The following is an 18932-nucleotide window of genomic DNA, read 5'->3' on the forward strand; positions in this document are numbered from 1 at the left end:
TAAGGATAAAATATTTTCTTGTTTGTTTCATCCTTAATTTTGAACTTCTTCTTGTCTTATCTTTAACATCCTTTGCTAATATCATCTTATTAAGTACCATTTTAACTTTTATATGTTTTGTTGGTTGTGATGCTTCTTTTCTTCCAAAGCTAGTTTACTTCGGTTTTCTCACAAGTTAACTCTGTTATATTTTAACAAAGATTTCACTTTCCTTTTATAAACAAAAATCCCCAATACTATATTGATGCATGGTTCATAACTTCTTGGATAATGGATCCGCCCCTCTACCAAAAAAACACAAGTCTAGTTTGTCTTCTAGACTAATTGCAATCTAGATGTTGCGTCTTGCATATATTATCGTCAGCCTGGTGCACTAAGCTGCTCTAGGGAACACATCAGACCACAAGGGTCTATTGTATGCAATCTTGTTCTGCTTTTCTATTAGACTGTTTTCACGGCTCATACTCGCGACTTTCAGGCTATAAGTAACATGACACAACTTTATCATTTACATCAAGATTAACTGTTATATAGTATAGCATGTATTCTCATGTGTTATTGTAGATAAATTTTATCATAGAAATTGATGGTTAATGATCTTCTTCCGTTTCATTTTGTCCAAATCAATTTCTTGTTAAACATATATGAATTTCATATGTTGAATTAATTTGACTAGTATGCGTTGTTGAATTCTGGTAACTGCCACGTCTCAGTTTTGGACTGTAGCCTAATAGTACTCTACCGCAAAATTAATAGGAGTATTTTTATTTATTTTGTGTTAAGTCAAAATTAGATAAATAAATTAAAATTTAAGGAGAAATTATTTTTGGACTGAAATATTTTTATCTTCAATTTCCTTTTTTTTCTTATCCTGATTTATTTTTAGCATATAATAATTCCCTTGAAGCATATCCTTGATTTTGTCAGCCAAAATTTGATAATATGCATACCTCATTAGTTGACTTATAGTGAGATGAGATCAACTATAACTGAACATTTTTTTTCTTCATTTCATGTGAGAGTTTCTTATATATTGACTTATTTTTCAGCTTATGTAATTAGTTAAAATTAACATGTAAAAATTAAATTTTCGTGATAATAACTATTATATTATGAAAAAGTGATCGGCGAATGTAATTTTTGTGAAAATAGGAGAGTTGAGGACCCAAGCTAGAATATCTGTAAATTTGAGGGCCCGATTATTATTTGTAGAAATGAAAATTGGATCTATATTGAATTTCACCTCAAATCGATTTCTTAAGGGCTATTTAAACGACTTAAGTGTAAATCATAAGGATTGAGTTGTTGGATATTGCTTGGTCTTCACTCTATTTAAAATATATTTATTTTTAAAGAACTATTATTTAAAGCTCAGACCTATAATCTCAACTTCACCCCATATATCTCGCAAAATAATTATAAGATGACTAAACTTTGTAATTGTTATACTTTACATAGGGGTTCAGAAAACAAATAATTTTTGCACTTGGTCCAATATATATTGTTACTCCTTGTAAGTAGTTAAGTTCTATGGCTTAATCTTTTTCAAGAAAACATCGAAGTTTGTAGAGTAAAAAAAGGTACAAAATCTTTAAAAGTTAATAAACTAAATTACGAATAAAAATATAAGTTTTAAATATAATTTGATAATTTAAAATTTAGCTTTATATCATTATTTTTTCACAATCGTGGTGTTTGGATCAACATGAACACACCTCTATCGATTAATTTCACGAGGGACTTGTCAATGCTTTAATAAATGAATAGAAATCACTTAATGTGTTTGTTTTAGCTAACATTTTAACTTGTGACGTCGTTCCAAGTCTGCTTTATTAATCGTTAGATCACGCCCTTACATGTCAGCAATTAATTTCATTGAACTACCCCAGTTGTGATAGCCCCAAATCAAGTCATCAGACCAAACCAAAAAATAAATAAATAAAAATTGATATGCATGCACATATTGCAACCAAATTGATAAGGATTGAACAAGATGAAGATGGTAAAATTTAATTAGCTTTGATAAGATTTTGAAATATATTTTTAGAAAGGATACACATAAAATCCTCAACAGCCAACAACATTTGCATGTGTGGGCATACAAGAGAAAATATTGAGAACATTTATTACAATATTTGGTCCTCTCTCCATAACTCCATTATAATACCCTTTACTACTACTATTCCTTTACTATAAAAAGAGGCTAACATAGCAAATGTTACTCACAATTCCAACTTTCTCAATACATATTACTGTTTGTTTAAACCCCAAAAATGAAGCTTAAGACTTATATTCTCCCTTTGCTTTTACTTCTTCTTATATCCTATTATGTAACTGCTACTGAAACTTCTCAAGATGACAAAAAAGGTAAGAACTAACTTTATATTTTCATATACCATCAAGTCATTTATGTGTTATAACCGATTACTTATCATGATTATTTTACAAGACACAAATGACAAATTTCACATATTTTTTAAGAACGCTTATTAATGTATATATACTATATTCTTTAGTGATCTTTTATATATGCCAACAATGTATATCACTTAAACTCGTATTTAATTAAATTGATGGCTAGGTAAAAATACCTCGATCGACCTTTATTATATGATCATTAACAATTCTTATACTCACTATATATATTTAGTATACCTTAGTTATGAAGTGCTAATCTTAATTTTCATTCTATTAGCATAATATCTAATAATAAGCTTTTAAATTTTGAATGTTATTATTTCATGTTCACATATAAATTAGTAGGCTAATTAAAAAAATAAAAAATTAATTACTCTTTAATCTAATTTGTTGCAGCTAATGAAGTGAAAGAAGCCAGCAACCAGTACAACGGAGGCGGACACGGAGGCCGAGGCGGCTGGGGAGGCGGAGAACATTGTCATTATGGCTGCTGCGGCGGTTATAGCAAACGTGGTTGCCAGAAATGTTGCACCCCTCGTAATTAATTCGAACTTTTTAATTATCGAAATTCAAACATATTATAAATTAAAATGAAGGAAGTAATTAATATATATTTTCATGTAAAGAAGTTATTTTTTTAAAATCAACGTAACTATTTAGTTTGCCATTATTAATTATTAGTCTTTAATTAATAAATATATATCTCTTCGATGAAATATTCTTCACTAGCTCTCTAGATTAAAAAAAAAAAAACGCTCAAATACTCTTTTCATAAATAATTTATTCAGAACGTAATAAACTGTCTTTTCATAAATTCAAAATTCTAACTTCGACTCTGTGTCATATATTTGCAGAAGAAGCTGGTGAAGGTGATGGTGATGGTTATGGTTACGGCTGGGGAGGACGTGGCGGTGGTGGTGGCGGGTGGGGCGGACGTGGAGGTGGTGGTTGGGGAGGTCGTGGCGGTGGTGGTTGGGGAGGACGTGGCGGTGACGGAGGCGGTGGCTGCCGACATGGATGTTGTAATCGTGGTAGATATGGAAATTGCTACCAATGTTGTTACTCAGCTGCAGAAGCAAAAGCCTATAATGAAAATGAAGCTCAACCTTAAAAGTTTTAATTTATAATTAAGAGTATGTTGAAATGAAAAGAAGAAGCATCCACATGTACGTAGTTACGTTAATGTAATAATAAAGTAATTATGAGAGAGTTTATGTGGGAATAATACGGATGCTAATAATAATAATTAGCTTATTATATAAAATATATATGGGGGTTTTTGTTTTGTTTCACTAGTTTTGCCTTAATTAGGGTTAGATCCCTATAATGGCTTTGAGAACTCAAGTTTGCATGTGATGTATGTTGTAAATTTGATGTTTTCTCTTATGTTTTGAATAAAGTGAATTCCTTTTGTTTACCTCTTAATTATCTACATACTTTTTTTTTTAACTCCGTCTCAAAAAAATATTCATCTAAATTTTTTATAATTAAAAAAAAAATTATTTTTAAATTATCTTTAGATAAAATGATTTATAGAGACACAAATATTTAAAATTTGTTCTATACCATCAATTTTGAAAATCTTCTTATATTTCTTAAACTTTATGTCAAGTAATATAAAACAATATTTTTGTTTTTTTTTATGTAATATTCTTATTGAGATCTAATTAAATTAGGATTCACACCGAAAAGAAAGCAAAAGTGACGTTTGTACTCAATTTTTGTAGTTGGTTTTTGAAATATAATTTGGACAAATAAATAATTGTGCATTTGGATTTGTCCTTGAACCATTATTCTGAAAGACATTTGTGTTTAAGTAAGGTGAATTACCTAATTGAAAAACCTCTTGTATTCTTTAAGAAGATTCAAATTTATCAGAAATTTTCACTGATCCAACAATACTAATATTCTTGAAGGAATATATTTAGCGTAATTTTATAAGTGGGATCTAAAGAGGACATACGCAATTTTATTTATATAAGGTAAAGAGACAAGATTGTTTCGGATAGACCTTTGGCTCAGATAAAGCATATAATGAAATTAAAATAGTGAAGAAGAGAGCCATAGCAACAAGCCAACAACCAAATACTAATGTGATTATTGAAGCAAAGGAAAAAAAAAACATGCAACACTAATCAAATTGGAGAATAAAATAATTAATAGGAGAGTAATATTAATAATTACTACCATTTTCTTATTTCGAGAGGGTAACTATTATAGAAAAGTCAAATATAAGAGGTAATTAGGATCAGTTATTATTTGAGGAAGAAACGATTATAAAAAAGTAAATACATAAGGATAATTAAGATCAGAGATTTAAATAAAACGCGGCAAATTTAGAAAGGTATTTTTTAAGTATTTTGCTTGTATATATAATTCCCTTGAAGCATATCTTATAATTTGGTCGATCAAAGTTGATATTAATTATGCATACCTCATTGTTTGACTTTTATAACTGAACATTTTTTACTTTGTTTTGACGTAAGACTCATATCAAGAGAGCACTCAATTTCTGATGATGTTCTTAATTTGGACATCATAATGAAACGATATTTTTTGAATTAGTTGTTAGTTATATGCTTCATCTTTTTTCAAGAAAACATTGAAGTTTATAAAGAGAAAATTTAAAAAGGGTACAAAATCTTAATTTTTTTTAATGAAAATTTAACTTTTGACTATCAATTAACATACCTCATATCAAGTCAGACGAAATAGTAGCTATGTATGTACGCATATTGCGACCAAATTAAAAAGTTTGAAAAAGATAAAGCTAGTAAATTTTTTTTTTTTTTAAAATGGCTAGTAAAACTTTGTTTTGATAAGATTTTTATTTTTTTTGGCAAAGATACAAAATCCTCAACAGCCAACAACATTTGCATATGTGGGCATGTATACATGCAAGAGAAAATATTGAACTCATTTATTGCAAATTTTGGTTCTTTCTCCATATAGTAACATTACTACTACTACTACTCCATTGCTATAAAAAGTGGTTAATATAGCAAGTGTTACTCACAGTTTCAACTTTCTCAATACATAGTTTTGTTTATCCAAAAAAAAAATGAAGCTAATTAAGACTTGTATTCTCCCTTTGCTTTTACTTCTTCTCATCATATCCTATTACGTAAGTGCTATTGAAACATTTCAAGATGAAAAAAAAGGTAAAATTTTATATTTTTATACCATCGAGTCATTTTATGTGTCGTGGTAGATTACTTATCATAATTAATTACTTACAAGATACAAATTCCACGTTTTAAAGACGATTCTTTGATGATAAGATAATTACTATACAATATATAGCTCAAACCTGTATACTTATACAAAATTCCAAGTAATGATAATTTTGACTTGATTAGATGACCTCGTTGGACGTTTATTATGTGCTAATTACAAATCATACGTACTCACATATGTATATTTTTATAAAGTGCTAATTATCTTCGAAAAAATTGACTCATTCTATTTGCATGATATGATATTATACTATAAGCTTTTTACTATAGACTATGGTATACCTTATGAAGTGCTAGATAATATTAATAAAAATCTTCTTATTCCATTTGCATATATTTCTGAACATATATTGCCTAATTCATATATTCCGTACGTGGTACAAAAGAAAATATTATTCAAATAATAAGTGTCCATTAGAAAATATCATTTTACATAAACAATTCAAAATTCTAGGTTTGTCTCTACGTATAACTAATTCATATATTTGCAGATGAAGGTGTTGTAGTGGCTGATGATGATGATGATGGTTACGGCTGGGGTGGAGGACGTGGTGACTTTGGATTCAGTTGGGATGGACGTGGTGGTTGGGGTGGCAGTTGGGGCGGTGGTGGAGGCAGCTGGGGAGGCAGGTGGGGCGGTGGTGGAGGCAGCTGGGGAGGCAGGTGGGGCGGTGGGTGCCGATATGGTTGTTGTGGTCATAGATATGGAAATTGCTACCAATGTTGTTACTCAGCTGCAGAAGCAAAAGCCTATCATCAAAATGAAATTCAGCCTTAGAGATTTTCAAAGACTATATGTTGCAAGGGAAAGAAAAAAAGCATCCACATATATATAGTTAATAATAATGTAATATAATATTATAGATTAGATATGAGAGTTTATGTATGAATAATATGGATGCTTATACATATATTTTTTTTTTTGTTGTATGTTTTTTTCACTACTTTTGTCTTTGTGGTTAGATCCCTAATGGCATTAAGATTGTGTGTAATCTTGAAAGTTTTGATTTTTTTTCTGAATAATGTGAATTTCTTTTATTTACCTGTTCAATATCGAGTTTGAAATCTAAATGAGATGAAAAAGATTAAATAAATCAAAATAATGACAATTTTTTCCCTTATATGAGTATTTCAAATGAAATGGGCCTAACGACTATTACTCAGTGATCAAAAATACAACCTTAGTTGAAAAAATAAGGCGTTTAACTAAAAATACAACCTTAGTTTTGGGATTACTTATGTAGTTTTCCTTTGAATAAAAGTACAATTGAAACAAAGTCTTCTATTTTTTTGTTTTATTGATTTAAGACATGTATATCTCGCGGTACAAAGAGATATAGATTAAGTCCATCACTAGTTCATCATTAATGCTTTGACTTATCCCTTTAAGCTCTCTAAGAATTAAAATAAGTGAATTTTAGAAATAGCAAACATTAAAATTATATTAGCACTCTATAGCTATGAAACATCTGATTTGTATAAAATCGTGGTGATTTGTATAAATCGGGTGATTTGTGTCTATGAAAATTGTGTTTGTATATGTATATGTTCTTTGTGTTAGGCTAGAGTGGCGAGCAAGATTAGGAGAGAGAGGAGAGAGGCGAGTCAGAGAGGGCAGAGAGGTAATTGCATATGTATATCGGTTAGATAATTGTATATATGTAACTAATATGTATATGTATCAATGATTGTGTTTGTATATCTGCATAAAATTTGAAATTGTATATAATTGAATCGAGTTGAAACATTTGTATTTGTAGATCTAATCTCTCTCGCTTTATACAAACACAAATTGTACATCGTATTTGTATAATTTGTGTTTATATAAAGCGAGAGAGAAAGGCAAGAGAGAACTAGGTAGGGGAAGATTTGTATTAGTATAATTATAAGTGTATAGGACGGAGAGATATGTATTTGTATTTGTATATATAGCGCTTTATACAAACACAAACACAATTTATACATTTGCATTTGTATAAAAGTGAGAGAGGTGAGAGAGAGATTTAGGGGAGAGAGGTGAGAATGATAATGTGTTTGCTACGAATTGGATTTAAATAAAACTATAGCTACAACATTTATTTTGAATTAATAATTTGCTATAATGCACAATTTTCCCTTAAATATTTCGATCACATCTTATAACTCAAATAAACTCTAAATTAGTTATTGAGTTCAAGTCTCCTTTTGCATAAGACATAATATATGACTATTTAATTTGGTTTCGATTAATTGACATTTATATTCTTCAATTTTAGGAGTGTAGAAGTAGATACTTAAACTTACATAAAATTGAATTAGTAGACACATACGTCATACATGACATCTTGCATGACAATTCACGTCTTATGTGTATTATATCACGTAGGACACATATGCCTATTTGTTCAAGTTTAAATAAGTTTAAATATTTACTTATGAACACCCAAAGTTAGATAATATAAGACAAATCAAATGACACATTTATGTATTATGTTTTTTAATAACCTTATGTTGTCTACATATATCATAATCCTTATGCACCACATAAAAAAAGAAAGACTTAATTATAATATAAAAAAAATATAATAAAATAAAATAAACTTGAGTTGAGATTATGGAAAAGAGGAGGACAAAATTGGATAAATTCAATGTGGACTACCAACTATTTGAAATTTCCAAATATCCCCCAAAAGTACAATTGTGTGTCAATTTGGTTGCCGAAGTTTCTTCAAAATGGTTGGAGAAGAGCAGAAGGAAAGGAGGTCTACTGCCAATCTGAATTCAGTATTTTATGCAGAATCATACCATCCAATTCAAGCTGGAAGCATCGATGGCACTGACATCCTTCCCCATGATAACGCCATTTACAGAGCTCTTCTTTGCTCTAATGCCGGCTTATGTTAGTGATTTCATAGCTTTAACCCTTCTTTTTCACCCCTAATTCTTCCCAATTTCACCTCTTTTCCCATTTTTCAGATGACCCTTTTGGTGACCCAAAGGCTATTGGTGATCCTTATTCTACTCTCTTTGTTGGTCATTTGTCTCAGTTTACCACTGAACAGACTCTTCAAAAGGTAACCTTTTCTGTGTTTTTCTTTTTTTTTTCAACTGGAAAAGCTCTAAACTTATCCGTATTAGTTTGGGTTTAAAGGTTGTATCTTTTTTTGTTTTTTGCCTTTCTTTGTTTACTCTTGTGCTGTTCTTGTTGTTTGCTTATTGTCTAATTGGTGTTGTTGATTTGATTATATATTTCGGGTTGTGTTTATTTGCAGGAAATGAACAAGTATGGAAGGGTGAAGAACTTAAGAATTGTTAGACACATTGGTAATGACTGTTTCTTCCAAAATTACTTGTTTATGTAGTGTTTCAGATTTTGTGTTGTGAGGTTTAGTGTATATTGGAAATCATTGACAATATGCTGGTATAGACACTTATTGCAAAAAGAAAAGATTTTACTTTTTGAAGAATTGAAGTGCATATGATATGGAAGCAACTTGGAGGTAAAATTCTCTCATATTCTCTTCAATTTTGCAGTAACGGGTGCCTCACGTGGTTATGCATTTGTTGAATTTGAAACAGATAGAGACATGCGACGAGCATATACGGTAATATGATCTCACCAATAGTGACACTTATTTCCTCATTTTGTGAATCTTTTTAGGTGCTGGCCAATCTTTTCTGCATATCACAACCAGGAGATAGTGTGATGCTTGTACATTGTTTTAATGGACTATACAGGGGATACTTGGGAAAATAAGTAGAGTAATTGTACTAGAGAAACCTATAGAGAAATTTTAAGTATCAAAATGAAGGATCAAGAAGACTTGCAGTACTAGCTGTTAGCTTAGTTATGTGAAATAGCAGCATTAAATACTTACGCCTAACCCTTCTTTAGTGTGACCTGTACAAGATTTTTAAGACTAAACAGCTCTATGCTCCCTTCTGAATTGCTGAAATACCCAAAGGGATGGAAATGTGCTTGGCTACTGTATCTAATGTGGTTTGTTGGAGCTAGAGTCCTTCCTAATCACGAGAAGGAGGTTGCTAGGATTGGGAACTGGTTATTGAAGACTGTGATTTGTTATGTCTAACTAATTTGTGTGGATACGTTGATTTAAAGTTGTTTAAATACCAACTGTTTGCTAGTGGTGTAGTTCGGAGTATGTAGATGATCCTATAGCGGTTAGAGATATCCTAGGTCCTTTGTAAGATGAAGTAGGATCTAGTTTAGTTTTGTTTTAAGTACACGCAATTGTATGTAGCTCCATGATGTAAATTTGGGATCCCAGCCTTTAGTGCTAAATATTAATACACAAAACTGTTACCTTTGTCAAAAAAAATACCAACTGTTTATATAAGGAAGACGAGTCATTGTCCTTGAAATACCCAAATAATTAAATTGATCTATGTTCAATTTCTCATTTACCAAACTCATTGCCTCTCTTGTTCATTTTGTTATTCACATACTGCAGGATGCTCATCACAAGGTTATTGATGATTCTGAAATAATAGTGGACTACAACAGGCAAAGGTTAATGTCAGGCTGGATTCCAAGAAGATTAGGTTAGTTTCTTTAGTCTGATATCCGTCTTCTTGAAGTTTTAATTTGCTATTAAACCTATTATCAAGATTATTCTATTTGACAGGAGGTGGTCTTGGCGGAAAGAAGGAATCTGGGCAACTTCGTTTTGGAGGTCGTGAAAGACCATTTCGTGCTCCACTGTAAGTATTCTTACTTCATGTTAAGATAAAAAAGAACCGGAGAATTGTCTCATATTCTTACGCGCTCTAAAGTCGTCCTTGCATTTTCATCCATTAGATTCTTTTTACTTGTGAAAGCTAAGCATGTTTATGAAGTTAAAGGGTATTAATTTAGTTTAATAAGCATTATGTGGAGAATGGTAGAGGGATAAGCCCATTATCCACTGAGTTTGAGCAGTGCATCACTTGCCCTCTGGGATTTCTCAGTTGCTAAAGAAAATAAAATCACTTTTACAAGCATTATACAGTTAATAGGTCAAGGATATGATTTCCGTCAGAATCCTTTCCCACTTGTCTTACCCAAGTCCTTCAAAAAATTTGGTAAGATAAAAACTTTTAATCTTGTTTCACAATAGACTAACATGCTTTTTGGGCTGTCGAAAAGAATGTCATACCTAATCATGAAGTTGGAGGATTGTGTGAAAAAGCTTTTATAAGGTCTTTGAGGAAGTTTAGTTAGTCTATAATAATTAATAAAGACTTGGACTTTACTCTTTGCTAGTTTGGGCTTACTGGTTAAGGCGTTAAGCTTATAACATTGCTCCAAGTGATTGAGTGGACAGTCAGTAAGGGTCATTTACACCTTTGGTTGGCTTTGTTGAGCATAATTGCATGCCTTTCTTCCGTGGGCCTTGGATAATGGACTCGGGGATGGGTATAAATGGGATATCCTACATATTTAAAAACAAAATCGGATATCTCAGGAATCTTATCCCTCCAAACCTGGGTAGAAATGAGGAAGGCTTGAATAGATTTATGACTTTATCCTGCTTCAGTGACAGTTTGCCGGTGACCTGTCCTAAAGAAGAGGAAGTATAAAAGGGGGAGCAGGTGAAGAAAGACAGAAGAGAGTAATGAATCTATTCAAAAGGAAAAATATAACAAAAGATGGAAGAGAGTGAGTAGGCTTTTGCTCTTACCTCCATTATACTTGAGGATGAACAAAGGACTTTTTGGGGAGCTTATCCGGTGAGATTGTAATCCCAAATAAATTATAGCCCTTCTCAGGTAGTGTAATCTGGCAAATAATCCAGTTCGATATTTAAATGTTACCAAATGTAGGATAAATTTCTTCTATCCTAATAAAATCCGCTATCTGGCTACTGATTCTTATGATTGGCTGTTGCTGGATACTGGATTAGATTAAGCAGGATAAATTTATCCGCCACAGGTAGCTTTTTGTATGTCAAGCTGGATTAATGCTCTCTTCTAATACCATATCAACTAACATAGCTGGCCTTTCTCTTCCATTTTTTGGAGGGGTGTGGGGAAAGGAGAATGGGAAGAGGATTACAATCTCAACAGGTAAGCTTGCAAAAAATTTAACTGTTGCCCCTCATGTAAAAATAGGAGGAATGAAGTTGGGCATAGGCCCTTCATTTTTTTCTGTTTTCCTCGTTTTGCCCATCACTAGTAAACTCTTACTCCTCACCTGGAACCCCTCATCCTGTCAAAAGACTGCTATGGCTATGAGATTGTTTGTTTCATTACTTAACTTGAGGTTGTCTTTCTGCACTTTGCAGATTCGTTGATAGAACCATGATTGCTCTTGTAGTATAATTGCCCACAGTTGATTTTGAAAGATGACTCTCTTGTTTATTTTTCAAATAAAATCTTGTCAATGTTACTAAAATATTCCAGCTTACTCTTTTCTATTTGCTTGTATGAAGTAACCAAACCTAGATATTAATCCCAATGTCTCTCAATTTGTTTCCTGTCATTCTATTTTATTGTTTTTTGTTTTTTTATTGATCTGTGGTTGAGTACTGGTATTCCGACTCTGAAGATTATGTTGTGCCTCAACAGAAGGGAACACAGTTTTGTTGAGGAAAAAATAAATAAAAAGATGGAACATTCCGTAGGTCTGAACAGTGCTTAATGCCTTAGCTTGCTACAGGGCATTGTCTTGAAGACATTCTCCTATTGCACTATTTTCCATGCTACTATTTTGTATATGCATTTTTCGCTAACTTCAGGATTCTTCTGGAAACAGACGGCCAATTCCGTGGGATGATTTAAAGAGGCTTGGTATACCACCACCTCCTGAGGGAAGATACATGTCACGATTTCAGGTAATCCAGTTCTTGCACATTTGGTTTTGGCCTTTTGGGAAAAACATAGGTGATCTCTTGAAAACCGTATTGTTCATGTTCACTCTACACTTATACAGTAACTGAAGCTAAGTTCTGTAGCTTATGATAGTTTCCTCTCCTCTAGTTTTGCTCTTACCATTATCCATGGCTGTCAAGTTCTCTGACTGAACTTATTTGATACAAAAGTGACTCTTAATCCTCTGGAGAAAGTACTGGTTAAGTCAAAATGAGAAAGTTGAGTCTGGATAATTATGGTATACAGGACGTAAATTGAATTTATCCATTTAGTGATTCTGATGACTTGAATAAATCCCGTGTAGGCTCCATCACCACCCAGGCGAGCAAGAAGCTTGGAGGATGCTAGAGACTCTTCTCACAAGCATGATAAAAGAAGCAACCATTCTCATAGACAGGACAGGTCAATAAGTCGAGAGCGCTCATCTGGAAGACAGGAGAGGTCCATGGACAAGGAAGATTTCTCTCATAGACAGAGAACACATGGAAGGAAACGAGGTGATCGAAGGTCCCCCAGCCATGATCATTCATCGGATAGGAGTTCAATGGACAGAAGCAGACATTCTCGCAAGCGCCAAAAGAGTAGCAGAGACAGGCATGACATGAAATCTCCCAGTCTTGATCATTCATCTGATGAAACTTCAACGTACAGAGAAGAACGTCGTCAATCACACAATGCACGAGATGACAGATGGTCTCCAAGAACAGATGATCCATTTGGTGACACTTAAATATCAGGAAGAACAGCATAGACCACATACTAAGCACTCATATGGTGGTGATGGCTGATGGTCCCCTAGCCGAGATGTACCTTTTGATGAAGCTTCTATTCAAGAACATGAACCACATTCGTAGAAGTAAAACTCGTGGATGAGTGAGAATATACGAATATTTTTGTTAGATGATTTCCCCTTAAGTTCTAACTTCTAGCTTAGGTAGTTTTGCTTTCTAAAAGAGTAATTTTATGGGCATGACTCCCCCATAGTATGTTAAAGCACTCTATTCCTCAGATTCTGGAAATGTTGTAAAAGATAAACAATCTTGCTTCAAAAATGTTTCGTTTTGTTCGTATTATCTATCTTTTTAAGATTTTTGCACACCCCTTAAGAAAAATACTATATAGTATTTGTATTTGTCTAAATTATCCCTTACATCTCCTTAAGCATATCACTTGTTTAACACCACTATTTGAAGACAAGTAGTAACTAAACACAATGATGAAGCAATTTTTCATTCAAATTCAGCCATGTTTACCTTACACAAGTTATATATCCAAGTAATTTATTCATCTGCTTATTACTAACTCATTTCTGAGTCAACTTAAAAGCTTGAATAAAAAGTACAAAAATCATAGTGTCTTGTGTAAGAAAATTCAAGATGTAGCTGCACCAAGCAAGCGAAGAACAAGATGAAGAGTGGACTCTTTTTTGATGTCATAATCCTTCACAGTACCATTTTCTAGTTGCTTGCCACCAAATAGTAGCCTCTGATGTTCTGCTTTTATCCCTGCTTTTTCATAGATTTTGTCTTTCACACTATCTATGGTGTCAAAGGTTTCCACATCTAGTGTCATAGTCTGGCCTGTGAGTGATTTGACAAATATCTGCATCCTTTATATATTTTTTTGTACCTAAATAAAAGAACAATGAAATACCTCACATGCCAACCACAACAACATAATTATCAAGGGTCCGCTCTACCACTGAACTAATACTAATAGCTAGCCATACTCCCTGTAGGAATAGTAGAAATATTTGACCAATTGCAACTATCCATTACAAAACCAAAACATTTGTTCTTACAAGTAAATACTCAAGATCCAAGTAGACTAACTAATGATATTTGTTGCATAAATTTAAGATCAAACAATTCCATCGAACTAAGTATAATTACTATATGACATGTACAATGTCAAAAAGAAAAGTGAGAGTACCTTAGATAAATCCAAAGAGGTGCAGAGGCTAAATTAGGCCAAAGAACCAGAAAATAATGTGTACGAGATGCCTGTTGAGGTTTGTGTATAGACAAGATGGCTTCTTATAATGGCAAGTTACACATTTGGTCGTCGTCTAAAATAATTATATTCACTAGCTAAATATATATTTTTTTATATAAAATATGTATATTTTATGTTTATCACATATTAATATATAAAAATATACATTTTCTGACTGTTATTTTGAGGGATGGCTATTATATAAATTTCTCTCTTATATATTTCTTAATGAGGATGAATAAACCATTTCTTTTTAGAAAAATAAAATAATAAAATGTTAAAAGTCAGCCATTGACTAAGTCATATGAATCACATAATACAACACGGTTTGACGTGTACGTATGCACAAAATTCTCTTTTAAAATAAAATATTCAGCTTGGCTAATGTATAAAATTGCATTTGTATGACCAAGAAATTACATGGCTAATGTAAATAACTTAAATGTCAAACTTTGAGAATGGGTGACACATGAATTTTGAAGGTATTTAAATGATCATTTATAAGTAGAATTGTTCAACGGACACAATGAAGATGCGTTGAGGTCATGTCTAAATGTTCATTCTCAAAATTAGAGTGTTCAAATGTCAGTTAAGGTCAAATTAAGATGTCTATCCATGTATTATGTCAACTTAAGTCCAATCGAGAAACATAGTAGAAAGTTGTTATATGTTAATAAGATTCTTAATATATACCTTATTCATTTATTCATTACACTCTTTTATCAAAGTAACATTCCTTTGATTCCTCAACTTGATATTATAATACAATCATTTCTTGAAGATAACATAGTCTGACGATTAGCTATAACAATATATTCGTGAGCAAGAGCGTATTTCACAATTGTTCTAAGTCGAGTCATGAGCCCTCTTCAGACTTTTCGCCAACAACTTAGAAGAAGAAATAGTTCCAACAACTCCTAAAAGCCCACCAATAACGATGAGAACAACGTTAAGAATCAAACTCATCCTCGAAATTTCTCCCCAAAAAATCTTAGTGTAAAAAGCACAAGGGAAAATGACACATATCCCAACACCAACTAATGAGCCAGTGAGACTAAGAACATGTTCAAAATATGGCACACTAAGGGCCAAAATCAAGATTACTAGTAACAAAATTGATCCAACAATTCCTCTTATCATCATCTTGACTTTAGATTTCATTGAAGATGGCAAATTTTCTTCTAACTCAATAGCAATTGGTGCAAATTCCAGTGCATATTTTGTCATTGGTGTGAGTATTGTTGCCCATAATGCAAATTTTGTGATGATTTGGTCATGGGGCATACTTAGAGTTATTTGTGAACTCACTTGTGGACCAAAGAGTTTTGCTCCCATAAAACCTAAGGATATATATAGTGTTGTCACTAATGAAAAGCTCACTATTGATACCTTCAAACACAATAAAAATAAAAATAATTAGTACAACAGAATTAGGCAGTATATATATATAAGTTTAAATATTCTATTCTAGCATGTTATATAACTTTTCTTTTAAGTAATTGTGATGCCACGCAAAAGAGAAAATGATGGATGGTTAATTAGTCATTATTTTTTTATTTTTTTTTATAATGGTGGTGTCCAGGCCAGCTTTCGCACACCTCGACTAATTCCACAGAACACATGTCACCTCCCACCAGCAACATGACAGATGGGAACACTATGATGCATGAAAAAGAAAGCCAACTGATTATTAGTTCAAAAAAATAAATACTACATACCTTGGTGAATTTTGAAGGGTCTTTCATTGCTGTGTAGATATTAGGAAAAACAATATGTCCAGCATAGCTGAAAATATAAAGTCCAGATATTGAAGGAATATTTTGTAAATGAAGAAATGGTATTTGATGATTAGCTTTTATACCACCAAAAATAGCAGTACATGCCACAGTAACAAATATTAAAAGTGACATAAAAATTCCCCCACTTGAAAGAAAAGAAATAGAAGAAAAATTTCTTAACCAAAGGGTAGGAATAGCTATAAGAATAGCAATTGTTGTTAATATTTGTGAAGTAGATAAGTGAAATAAAATCCCTTTTAATTTTAAATTTGTGTTTATGAACACAATGGACAAGTTGTCATGTAGAGAAATTGTGTAAGAAATAAGGGCCATGAAAATTTCTAAGTATATAAAAGATGTGACTATGATTCTCCCTTTTGTTCCAAATGCTTGGTGTCCAATATCTTTATAGTCTTTTGATTTGGGATTTTTTTGTAGACATTTTCCAAGTAGATGGGAAGTATAAGCACATATTATTCCAAGTCCTATAAGAATTATTGAAGACATCCACCCTCCATTTTCTAAAGCATATGGAGTTGATAGTTGTCCAAGACCTATATATATAAGAAGAAAAAAAAACAATTTTGTTAGTGAAGTTATAGCAATAGTCAAATACCTTTTTTTATTTTTCTCGCGATTTATGAACCTTTTTCAGACTGTTTTTTGAGCAAACTAAAAATCTTATGAGAAAATGTTAGACGACGGTCTATTTGAGGTATTATAAAACGTGAGAGGAAACAACTGACCTATAAGCATTCCAATCATATTGATAACAGCATGAAGAAAAGTGGTGTTGGATTTCACATGTTGATGATAAGCCAAACTCTCCAAATCCTTAGAGTTTTCTCCAATATTATTGGAGCTATTTTCACTTGTCACTTGATGAGGCAAACAACAAGTTGAATCAAGGCACAATTGTTTTCCATTGGACTTGCAACTCTTGTCACACATTGTGTATATCTTCTTAGAATGGTGAGTATTGATATGCATGCAAAGTTCAACTCATATTTATAGCTTATAATTTAGAGTTAAGTTGTAGAAGCTAACTCATTTTAACTCCTATTTGTGAGAATCTACTTTAATTTCTCTCACTGTTTTTTTTAAATTAATCAAAATGCATGCATTTGCTAAGAGAGAATCTAGCTAATATATGTATGTTATATATCCCTTTTCTCTAGCTGACTTTGATGAATTTTCACTCATCGATGAACATATATATATTCTTTATTCGTAATATATATAATGTAACATAGAGATATATGTAACGTAGAAATATATGTTATTATGTAAAGTATTACAAGTAAATAATTTAAAATTGAATCAAGAAACATGTTGATTTGATCCTCTCAAAGTGGATTCTATGGCATAAGATGATTCTCCCAAAAATGTGGAAAGATTCTTGTGGGTGGGCAGCTCATGGGTTTCACAAAATTCGACATTTATAATTTTGCTTTGATATGAAGTGTGAGTTTCAGGCAAAGAGGATTCGGATAATGAACCCCTATTATCCCAAGTTAGTTTCGCTTGTGGATATGTGGTATTTAATTTTGATTAATACTTGCGCGTATAGAGTGTTTGTATTAAATTATGAATTCAACTTATCATGATTACGTCTGATTTAAGTGAAAATATAAATTATCTATACTTATGCATTTATAGATTTAAATAAAACTAGGTATGAATATTGATTTAATGAAGATATATATTTATGAATTTATCGATTTGAATAAACACTAGGTGCGGATATTTTTTTTTACCTTTAATTTTTGCATTTATTGGATTGTAGTGGATGAAGAAAATTTTTCCAATTGGAATTGCAAAAGCTGATTCTGTGACATATGCAGCCTAACATGACCTTATATTATATTCCCTACTAGGAATTGGGATTAATCAAAGTTAACTAAAGCAAAATTTCATCATCTTATGTGCTATACCATTATCACAACTAAATTCAATTAACCAAATATTATTCTTTATTTATTTATTTATTTATTAAAAACAGTCTGTTACCTACAGGATAAAGGTACTCACGATGTTTATTTCTTCTATATATCGATGATATCAATGTGTATGCACTCACATATAGATATTATTACTTTGTTAATGATATAAGTTTTTTTTCTATTAAAGTTGTAAATAGTTATGTTGTACCATTAGTTTCCTCGTTTAAGCAATGTCATGAAAAAAAGAATTTTAATATACTAATGGTTGCAGAAGAATCTGATTTTATATCATCTTATTCTCCATGATAATTTTCTTAGGTTTCATTTTTCCTATTTTAAAATATATCTTGGATGACTTAACCAAAATGATGCTCAAAGAATCATATCCAAATAGAATACATATATACTACATCATTTGTTTTAGGAAAAACATAAAATGAAAAATTCTCCTTGCTTGCGTAATTAAATATTTTAAAACATGAAAGTGTTTTTTACATGGATATAGCTAGACTTTATGTTTTATATTATATTAAACTTGTTTTGTCTCACAAAATGAATATACTGTACCAGCCAACATCATTCTGTAGACCTCAGCTTTTATGTTAGTTTGATTGGTATTATGCTAATGGTTTTCTTGACATCAGTGTAGAAAGATGAAGACTGTCAAATTATGGACAATATTTATCCATAGCTCTTACCTTAATATTTGCAAT

The 18932-nt window shown here is 31.7% G+C and overlaps 3 protein-coding genes across 3 annotated transcripts; 2 read left to right on the plus strand and 1 right to left on the minus strand.

The window, feature by feature from the left end:
- Positions 1 to 2273: 2273 nt before the first annotated feature.
- LOC125834931 (late embryogenesis abundant protein M17-like) lies at positions 2274 to 3529 on the plus strand. The gene is made up of 3 exons (XM_049514078.1): positions 2274 to 2367; positions 2815 to 2955; positions 3273 to 3529. Exons 1-3 carry the CDS (start codon positions 2274 to 2276, stop codon positions 3527 to 3529), a joined length of 492 nt encoding a protein of 163 aa, XP_049370035.1.
- Positions 3530 to 8339: 4810 nt separating this feature from the next.
- LOC125834928 (U11/U12 small nuclear ribonucleoprotein 35 kDa protein) lies at positions 8340 to 13572 on the plus strand. The gene is made up of 8 exons (XM_049514076.1): positions 8340 to 8532; positions 8610 to 8707; positions 8906 to 8957; positions 9168 to 9238; positions 10106 to 10196; positions 10280 to 10355; positions 12388 to 12466; positions 12808 to 13572. The coding sequence occupies exons 1-8, from the start codon at positions 8367 to 8369 to the stop codon at positions 13231 to 13233; spliced, it is 1059 nt and encodes a 352-aa protein (XP_049370033.1). The 5' UTR covers positions 8340 to 8366; the 3' UTR covers positions 13234 to 13572.
- Positions 13573 to 15310: 1738 nt separating this feature from the next.
- Positions 15311 to 17227, minus strand: LOC125834895 (amino acid transporter AVT1H). Its single transcript, XM_049514043.1, has 3 exons — positions 17023 to 17227; positions 16217 to 16830; positions 15311 to 15887 (listed from the first exon to the last, which is right to left on the minus strand). Exons 1-3 carry the CDS (start codon positions 17225 to 17227, stop codon positions 15345 to 15347), a joined length of 1362 nt encoding a protein of 453 aa, XP_049370000.1. The 3' UTR covers positions 15311 to 15344.
- Between the last annotated feature and the right edge of the window lie 1705 nt (positions 17228 to 18932).

This window comes from Solanum verrucosum, unplaced genomic scaffold (assembly GCF_900185275.1).
Source record: "Solanum verrucosum unplaced genomic scaffold, falcon-dt-bn FXZP01000184.1, whole genome shotgun sequence".
In the NCBI taxonomy this organism is placed as follows: Eukaryota; Viridiplantae; Streptophyta; class Magnoliopsida; order Solanales; family Solanaceae; genus Solanum; species Solanum verrucosum.

Coding starts and splice junctions, on each gene's coding strand:
- LOC125834931 (XM_049514078.1), top strand. CDS start 2,274: ATGAAGCTTAAGACTTATATTCTCCCTTTGCTTTTACTTCTTCTTATA. Junction 2,368..2,814: donor TTCTCAAGATGACAAAAAAG/GTAAGAACTAAC, acceptor AATTTGTTGCAG/CTAATGAAGTGAAAGAAGCC. Junction 2,956..3,272: donor CCAGAAATGTTGCACCCCTC/GTAATTAATTCG, acceptor ATATATTTGCAG/AAGAAGCTGGTGAAGGTGAT.
- LOC125834928 (XM_049514076.1), top strand. CDS start 8,367: ATGGTTGGAGAAGAGCAGAAGGAAAGGAGGTCTACTGCCAATCTGAAT. Junction 10,356..12,387: donor AGACCATTTCGTGCTCCACT/GTAAGTATTCTT, acceptor TTCTGGAAACAG/ACGGCCAATTCCGTGGGATG. Junction 12,467..12,807: donor GATACATGTCACGATTTCAG/GTAATCCAGTTC, acceptor AATCCCGTGTAG/GCTCCATCACCACCCAGGCG.
- LOC125834895 (XM_049514043.1), bottom strand. CDS start 17,227: ATGTGTGACAAGAGTTGCAAGTCCAATGGAAAACAATTGTGCCTTGAT. Junction 16,831..17,022: donor TATGATTGGAATGCTTATAG/GTCAGTTGTTTC, acceptor TTATATATATAG/GTCTTGGACAACTATCAACT. Junction 15,888..16,216: donor ACCCTTCAAAATTCACCAAG/GTATGTAGTATT, acceptor TTGTGTTTGAAG/GTATCAATAGTGAGCTTTTC.